The sequence below is a fragment of the Erithacus rubecula genome (genome assembly GCF_903797595.1).
Source record: "Erithacus rubecula genome assembly, chromosome: 25".
Classification (NCBI taxonomy): Eukaryota; Metazoa; Chordata; class Aves; order Passeriformes; family Muscicapidae; genus Erithacus; species Erithacus rubecula.
Window position 1 is genome coordinate 6,273,617 of NC_136677.1, and position 9,302 is coordinate 6,282,918.

A 9,302-nucleotide genomic window follows, 5' to 3' on the forward strand; every position below is an offset into this window, starting at 1 on the left:
TGGTTCCCTCCAGCCACTTCTGCTCAACAAGATTAAATTTATTTTCATCCTCTTAACTGAACTTTCTTTTAATGGCAGCAGGCGTGACAGCCCCAATATAGCTTTCCTCTGGCCTGTCCCTGATAACCTCCTTCCTGGCCGGGCCTTTATCTGCTCAGTGACAAACAGCTCTCCCTGGACAGCCAGAGGAAATTCCACTCATTGCTGTGCTGCTGCTGGGCTCTGCCTCAGCTCTCTGTGCTGCTGTGGGGCTGGCAGGGCTCCCTGGGGTGGCAGCCAGGGGGAGGCTCACCCTGGGATTCCCAGTCAGCTCCCAGCATTATCCCGTTCTAAGGGAGCCTGAGAGCTTAGCCCTGTCAGATTTGGATCCATCCCCCTGGATTTCCTCTGCTCCTGGGTCCCTTCCAGTGACACCAAAATGCACAAAAGAGCACAGCCACCCCCTGTGCAGCTTCCTTGCTTTGCAGGTCCCAAGGCAGGTGTGACTGTCAGGAAGGGGAGCATCAGGCAGACACCCCTGCAGGGGTTCAGGTGTCTTCTCTTTGAGCTGTGCCAGCACTTCTTACTCCTAGAAATGGAGCACACACTCATGCTCACATACAGAGACAGGGAAAAGGTTCCATCACTGCATCAGGAAGACGGTTGAGGTTCAGGATTTTGAGGAAGGCAATACCTGGAAGTGCATTTGGAGGGTGTGCACCACCTCTTGGACAGGCACTGCAGAGTGTTTGATTTATTTCCCCACTGCACTAACATCCCAAACCAGTCCTTAAAGCAGGAATCTTCCCTGACTCCTCATTGCACTGTGTAGTTTCACCTTACAAATGGATTTCCCAAGGACTTGGTACTTTTGTCCAGTGGGGACAATTTTTCTGCTTCTATTAAAGGCATCTTGCTTCTTCCAGGGGTAAGGGGTGTGGCTGGCAAGCCTTGAGCACTGACAGTGCCACTTTCTGGGGGCATTACACCCAGGGAACTGTTCAGGAAGCCTTGGAGGAAATGCAGCAGCAGCTCTGGAAGGATGGAGCAGGCTTTTGCTCCAGACCACTCTGGGGCTCTGGACACAACATTTCACTTCCCTGCTCCCTCCCAGCTTTCTGTGCATGGCCACTGATTTCTTGATTTTTTTTTTTTTTTTTTTTTTTTTTTTTGAGGGGTGTGGGAGGGGGGGGTGTCAAAACTGTCCTTCCAAGCTGATTATGTGAGGGACATTAAGGTGCTGTGGTGACTGGAACTGTATTTTTTACACTTGGTTTGCAAGGCTGAAATCCAGCACAATTAAAATATCAAGCAGTGTCTGTGGGTTACCTCAAGGGTCTCACTGCTGCTTCTCTATTCACAGTTCTGGCCTGGTGCAGCCACTTTTGGTAGCTCTGATGTGTGATGAGAGCAGAACTTTGTGTGCTGACCTTTCCATCCAGAGGTGGAGAAGGGTGTGACAATGGTGCACTGAGGAAAGATTGAGAATTGACTTTTAAAGTGCTTTAGTGACATAATTGTTCATAACATCACTCTCTGTACAATGTCAGTGTTTATGTTCTGTGTTACAGTTGGCAAATCAGAGATACAGAGTAAAGTGACTTGTTCAGACCCAAGAGAGGAGTTCACACTACACTGGGGCTGGAACCTGAGCACTCCTGGTTCCCAGAGTTTGATTTCCATACTCACACTGTGCTCATTTGCAGCACAACTTTCTCTTGGCATCATCTGACCTGCTGAATTCTCCCCTTCTTTTAAAACTACTTAGTCCACCAGCTTTTAACACCATTTCCATTTTACCACAGCATTGAAAATTGATGAGCTGAGTTACATCACTGGGAAGAGTTCCCAAAAACTCTTTGGTCTGCCACTAGAACTCTCAGTAACAGAATGAATTGGGGAAAAAAAGAACCTGACTATGAGGAAATAGAAATTCACTAAAAAAGTACTGAAGCTTCTTGTTTCATTTATGTCAAAAATCATTCCCAGAAAATGTTCAGCACTACTCAGCTCCCACTGAGCAGACCTTGTTTCCTGTAGGGATGCACGTTTGGCTGTGTGGAGATGAACAGTTTGGAGCCAAATCTGAAGCCAAATGTTGGTAGGAGGCTCCTGGGCTGTGTTTTTGTTTGAACAAGACCTTTGTGCTTCAAAGGGGAAGATAATCTCAGTTTGCATTGGGGATTTTTTGGAAGGATACATCCAGAGCTGGGAATTTCCTCTCTTCTCCCAGTAGAGTGCTTTCTGCCAGGTGTGAAGGAATCAATGCGCTTTCCATCTCCCCACCTTTCTGGAGATTTGTCTTCAAATGTTTCCCTGTTCCCCATCCAGGCAGCTCGTGGGGCAGTGAAGAGCAGCTGAAGGCTGGGGCAGTTGGGAATAAGCTGCAACATTTCTTTTGTCCCAGAGTGAGTCTCTGCTTCTTGGTTTTTAAGTTTTCATTTCCATTTGGCTCTTTTCCCCTGAAAAGAGTCTAAGACTTTCAGAGGGGAGAAGTCACATTTTGGAGTTGGAGATGCAGCAGCTTGGCCCAAACTCTGTCTTCTCTATTTCCTAAGCTTGGCCCACCCCTTACTGCTCTGTCCTGCAGCTGTAGCAGTCCCAAAGAAAGAGGGAAGGAATTGTTTCAGAACATTCAAAGGTGCTCAAATTGCAGGGCCAGACAGTCTGTTTTCATAGAGGACTTTGGCAACCAGAATTTTTTTTGAGGTTTTGGCTCCTAAGTCTCTTAGGTTTCCTTAGCTTTGCCTTCTTCTCACCTTTTCACGTTCTCCTTCCAGCAGCTGTGTATCTTTAATGTCCTGAAATTTCTTCCAATCTTTTCAGGCTTACCTGAAAATTTTGGTGAGTTGGAAATTCCAACATAGCAGCTTCATTAAATGTCCCATAGATATAAAAATATAAATTCTGTGAAATATATATAGTGTAGTTAAATAGTGATCACTGGTATGCTGCTCCTCTTTGATTGGAGGCTTTTGAGAAAACAAATCCTGGGTTAGAGCAAACCCAAACCTGTGTTTCTGTTTTGTTTTACTGAGTTATTTATTAACTGTCTCAAGAGTTAATTTTCTCTGAAAACTTAGTCCCGTGAATACCTGGCACTACATTTTTGTGTCGCTGGTTTCATTGACTTCAGACAAGACAAAGCCAGGATTGTCATAACCTTTCTTCTCTTTGGCTTTGGCTTCCTTCTCGTTGTAGAGACAGAAGGCACAGTGTGGGGTGTCCACGGCCACCGTCTTGCTGAAGTTCTGGAAGTCCACTCTGTACTTCCCTTCTTTGGTCTTGGACACGATGGGAGCGAAGCGGTACCCCCAGAGCACCTCCTCGGGGATGTAGGATGTCCTCACCTGGCAGGTGGCACTGGTGGCCTCCACAGTGCCATCCAAAAACACCACCAGCTCAAAGTCCTGCTGCAGGAGCGTTTCTGCTGCCATGTGGAAGAAAGGGCTGTTCTTGTCTATGATGTGGTAAATGGTGAGGGGCGAGATGAAGAAGAGGTTCTCATTGCCAGCATCCACAATGAACTCGATGTTGACCTGGTCCAGGATGATGGTCTCCCCCTCGGGGGTGACGGTGCTCTTCAGCAGCTTGCCGTAGATGTGGCTCCCGATCAGCAGGCTCTTGCGCAGGTTGGCCACGCGGATCAGCAGGCACAGCTTCCCTCCCCGCTTGCTGATGACGGCGTGCTTGCTGAACGTGATGGTCTTGGCCCGGTTTTTGGACCTGGAGATCTTGGCCAGGATGGCCCCGCACATGAAGGAGTTGATGATGACGCCCAGGATGGACTGGAAGATGAGCAGGAAGATGGCGGTGGCGCACTGCTCCGTCACGCACCTGAAGCCGTAGCCGATGGTCACCTGGGTCTCCAGGGAGAAGAGGAAGGCTGAGGTGAGGCCGTTGATGTTCTCCACGCAGGGGGTGTGGTTGATGGAGGGGTTGAACTCGGGCAGGTCCTTGTGGATGTAGGCCACCACGTACCAGAGCAGCCCGAACAGGAACCAGCTGCCCAGGAAGGCCGAGATGAAGATGGTCATCTTGTACCTCCACCTGAGGTCCAGGATGGTTGTCCATATGTCAATCAGGAAGACAAACCTGGACTGTTCCACGTTGCCAAACTCGATGTTGCACCTCCCATCCTTGGAGACGAGCCTGGCGCGGCGCCGGCCGCGCTCCCGCAGGTGGCTGGCGAAGCGTTCCCGCAGGGAGCCGAACATCCCTGCTGCTGGCACGGCTCTGCGGGCACAAACAACCACCAGAGGGCTGAAACCTCTGCCTGCAGCCCGGGAAACTCTGACACAGGCTCAACACACAAAGTTATATCATTTGCATATTTTCCCACCGTTGGTGGGGAAGAGTTCCAGTAAGCTGGTGAGGAGACTCAGGGTTCCTTGCCTAAGGAGCATTCCAGCAAAAACAATCATTTAGGCTTGCTCAATAAACTCTGAGTCAGTCAAGTGTTAATATTGTCCTGTGCTCAGTTGTGTAAGTGAAGCCTGGAGCAGCAATAACTCCATTGGGCATGTGTGGGGAGAATTGCTGGGTTTGGAGAACTTTCTGCCTTTTAGGAGCTGAGTGCTGGCCTGCTGATGCAGTTCTGTGTGTATCTCGAGAGACTCTGGATGGAAATTTAGGGACAAAGGGGAGCAGATGCAGAAGGCATAATTAAACCAGACACGCAGTTATTTTTAGCAGGGTTAGAGATGGGGTTTGGAGGTGTGAAATTCAAACCCTGGAATCACACAAGCATCTCAAGTAGGATTATTAAGTGAGAACAAAAGAAGAGATTAAACTCCAGCAGGAGAATTTGGGTATTTGCTCACCATAAAGGTGATGCTAAGACTGAGAATGGATTTTGAACCTGATCCTATAAAGGAAAGTGTAGCTCTCTGTCCCTCTTGTTTTATGATTGACCAAGCTAACAAGAGGCACAGGAAATGAGAGTCATTGATGGAGAAAATGCTACAGATGTGTTCAGACTGGAATTTGGATCAACCTACATCTGAAAATTTCCCAGTCTGGGAGTTACTCAGACACACAGACGTAGGAGAAGCTGATGCACTGCAGAGTCAGTTCATGGACCATCCTAAGGCCTGACTTTGACACAAAACTCAGGAGTTCTTAGTAATAATTGATTTCTGAGTTTATCACCCTTGAAGCATAAAATGTTTGTTTGCCAGAGAGGATGTTGGATTAGTGCACAGTGAGCCTGCCCTGGATCCATGTGTGCCTTTTTATTTAGCTTTTGTTGAACAAAATCCTTCTCGAGTGGCTGCATGAGCTGTGTGCTGTGATCATATGTCCTGGGGCAAAATGCTGCAGTTCCAAACTAAGTAAGAACTTGAGGGGAAAATATTCCCAGTGCTGACTCACACAGGGGCGTTCTGAGGAGGAGAATCCCCAGCTACACCGAGTGAGGGTTTGGACTTCCTGCAGCTTTCCTGGGAGTGCTTCCTTTGGGAACACCTGTGAGTTCACCTGGAATCTGAAACTGAGGGCTTTGTGTTTCTGTTGCTACTTTACCTCCCAGTAGGAAGGGACAGTAAAACAAGTCTTAGGAATTACTTTTTTAGAGCAAGCTAAAGATGCTGCATCCTTATCTCAAACCCTGCCTCCTATCACCAGCCCTCCCAGGCTTCCTATTAGTCAGCAGCAAAATGCTTGGGCTCAAATAGGTGGCAAGTGGCCACATTTTGCTTGATTTCATGTGCTTAAGTACTTGTGGCAAGAGCTGGTTACCACCCCTAAGGTCTAATTTCATATATCCAAAATGAGGATAATCCCAAGTGAGCAGTCAGACACTGCTGGGAGTTTGCTGTGAAATTTGTCTCATTTAACTGTAGCCATTTAAAGACTGGAGAAGTGTGTGTGCCAGTTGTACAGATGACACAGTCTCCCCTCTGAGGGTCCCCTTGCCACCACAACAGCTTTATGAAGTCAAGAATTGCTGCTTGGCATTGTCCCTTTACCCTGTAATATTAATTAGAGAAGCTGCTTGATGGCTCAGCTGGCTAAAGCAGAAATCCTCCCATCAGACCCAGTCAGAGGCATCAGAAAACACCTTCACATGTGTCAATCAGTAGAAAAGAGAAAATATTAAATTATCAAGGACAGAGTCTAAGTACAAATTAATTGCATTTTGTAAAGCTAGAAGTAATTCTATTATTTAATGTCCTTGTATCAGCAGCAGGAATAAAATTATTTCTGTCTTCTACAGCTGCCTTTTTTCTGCACATGGACTGAATCACCTTCCTCCCCTGCTCAATAAAATAAAGAAATGAAGGTCACTTTGTACTGTACTTTTTCACCCTTTTGCTATTGCATTTACTGCTTGCAAATGGAGCTGACAGAGGTTAAACTTTAAACCTGTATTCAAGGAAAGGGGAATGAGGTCACACTTTCCTAAACAATTCTCAAGTTTTATTTTCCTGATGCACTTTTTATATGTCCATGTTAATGCATAGCTTGAGCAGAAATAAAATATTCCTGTGTAACACATTATTCCAAGAAATTTTCCAGGGTTTAGACTTACTGTGCAAAAAAAAGCACCCAACTTCAGCTGGTCCTTGTGCTCATTTTGTCCTTTTCTGCAGGAATGTGAACATTGGCTTTACCAGAATGGCAGGTGATATTTTGAGATGCTTCACCTTGTACATGGTGAGCTGCACATGCACTCCTTGGGCATAAAGACGCTCCCAGCCTCAGGGAATAGGTGTGAAGGGGAGAAATCTGCAGGAATTCTGGTTTCTAATCTGCCCATGTCCTCACAGAGAGGTTGTAATAAATTCCTAGCACGGTTCTGATCCAGCCTCCACTGGAAACCTGCTGGAATTTGAGTGACGATCTGGACGTGCAATTGGACAGATAACAACCACAGGAGAGCTAGAACAAGATACTTAGCCTGGATCCTTGGAGACAGGTCCCCAGCTCCACCATTCTCCCCCTGCCTCTTTAAATCATCCATGGCCTTTCTGAGGCTCCTTTGCAAGCCCTGCTTAAGCTACCCCAAGCAGATCAAAGAGGCAGAAGAATTACACCTCTCCTCAGGCAGGATGACAAAGGAACTCTCCTTTCAACAAATCCCTTGCCCCCACACACAGCTGAAATGTGTTGATTTGCTTCAGCAGGAGAAAAATTCCCTCCTGGATAAGCATGCTGTGAGTATATCACCAACTGTCTGGAGAAGATTATATAAAGCAAGTTATATAATACAGCAATTAAAGGCCTTTTAATTCAAATCTGCAAAGGTGCCCAACTATGTCCTAGCTAATGTTTACCAGGATGTGTTTCCTGTTGGGCCCAAATAAACAGGGCTCTGCTGTCTGTCTGGAGTGTGAAATTCTGTGTTGTGGGATTGGGGAAAGTGTTGCTGTCCCCAGGCACAGAGTGTTTATAGAGGGTGCACTGCTCCAGTTCCTTCACAGGGGGATATTCACCAATAAAAACTCCATGAATAAACATGTCCTGTCAAGGTTAGCAGTGGAAACAAGGAGGGTGCACTTCCCTGGCCCAGTCTCGTGTTTCCCAGTGCTCACCAGAGGAAACAGAAACTTTCATGTTTCCATTCACAGCTTTCCAAGCATTCCAGCAGTGCCTCCATCCCAAATATCTGAGAGCTGTTACCTGTATTTCTGCCTGTTCTCTGCAGCCCTGCAAGTGAGTGACACCAATCCTTGCAGTTCCTGAGCAGCTGGAGTTCCTCTGCTCCCTCAGCAATGTTACTGAGTGCTTCTCTTTCCTTTCAACTGGTCTGTTCTGACAAATTTTGGATGTGGGAGATAAAGATACTCAATTGCTCCTTGGGTAAATTTCAGTCCAGGGAATTGGCTTTAATCCCAGCCACGTGTAGCCCTTGAAGAGATCAGAGGGGAAGAAGGAAAAGGTGTTGAATGTTTGACAGGGCCTGACAAGAGCAAGGTTCCATCTCCTGCTCTTTCCCTGAAGCTCTGGTGGCTTCACACTCCCTCCCTCCCTGGCAGCAGTGGGGATGGGAGCCAAGCTGGCACAACAGGATCATTAGGGGGAGACAGAACAGCTCCCTGAGCCTCCAGTCTGCTGTAGAAATACATCTTTGTTAGGGATTCAGAGGAAGTTCTAAGCAGCTTAGGTTGAAGAAAGGGGATACAGAGTTAAAGGATTATTTTTTTTCAGTCCTGTTCAGTTCTTTGCAAAATTCAGATCTTCTTTCAGTCCTTTCTGTGTTTTTCTTTTTGTTGAACTTTCTCTGAACAAAGTATGTGAAATACCCAATTCCTAATACCTTATCAAATCCCTTTTTATGAGAATAGCAAACTCTAACACTCTTACTCCCATGGTGTGTTATCTGCTGCTGCATCACTAGTGAGCCCTTTGGGGAGGAGAGGATGGGATGGGATGGGATGGGATGGGATGGGATGGGATGGGATGGGATGGGATGGGATGGGATGGGATGGGATGGGATGGGATGGGATGGGATGGGATGGGATGGGATGGGATGGGATGGGATGGGATGGGATGGGATGGGATGGGATGGGATGGGATGGGATGGGATGGGATGCAGTAGGAATGGCCTGTTGGGAGGGGATAGCAGTTGCATCATTCTCTCTTGTTGCTTATATCAAAATCAGAATCAAGGGCTGTCACAGGAAGCTGAGTCAGTTGGGAATGGAAGGAAATCTAAGGTCCCTAAACCAGCAGCTGGCCTTGGGGTCTGTCTGTACAGAACCTGCCTTGAACCATCCTCTGAGCATCCTCCTGAGGGACACATCTGCCAAGGGACCAGACCTGCTGGCACTGGCAAGGCTCCTTCTTGGCCCTGGCAGTGGCACCATGGAATATTTATCCCTGGCAGCAGCTTGGAGAGCTGAGCACTGTGGCTGTGCCTCCAGAATGCCAGTTCCATGTGGGAAATGTGATCCTTCCATCCGGCTCAGTGCTAAGCTGGAGTCTTGTCACAGCTCCAGCCCAAGCTGCTGCATTTGCCTAAAGCCCAAGTGGAATTTCAAGTGGATACCCCAAAGGATCTTATCCCCTGCTTGCCCTCTCTCCTGCTAAACAGAATTACTGTGAGGTGCCCCAGCTGCCCTTCCCCATGCAGGAGAGGCAGAGGGATGCCTGCCTGCCTGCGTGGGGGCTGGGCATCATAACATCCACTGGGAAAATGAATATCCTTGGAAGAGACATCTCCCACCACAGAGTTCTGGTGGAGCACAGAAAGAAATCCCCAAAGTGCCAAACTGTGCCCCTTAGATGGGAGAAGAGGGGAAGTTTCATCCTCCTGTGTCAGACCTGCATGGAGCAGGACTGGCCAGCCCAGCCCAGCAGGGACATAACCAAGACATGCA

At 47.6% G+C, this 9,302-nt stretch overlaps 1 protein-coding gene across 1 annotated transcript; it reads right to left on the minus strand.

Annotated features, from left to right (window-relative positions):
• Positions 1-1,211: 1,211 nt before the first annotated feature.
• KCNJ1 (potassium inwardly rectifying channel subfamily J member 1) lies at positions 1,212-4,211 on the minus strand. The gene has a single exon (XM_079326840.1). It carries the CDS (start codon positions 4,194-4,196, stop codon positions 3,081-3,083), a length of 1,116 nt encoding a protein of 371 aa, XP_079182966.1. The 5' UTR covers positions 4,197-4,211; the 3' UTR covers positions 1,212-3,080.
• Between the last annotated feature and the right edge of the window lie 5,091 nt (positions 4,212-9,302).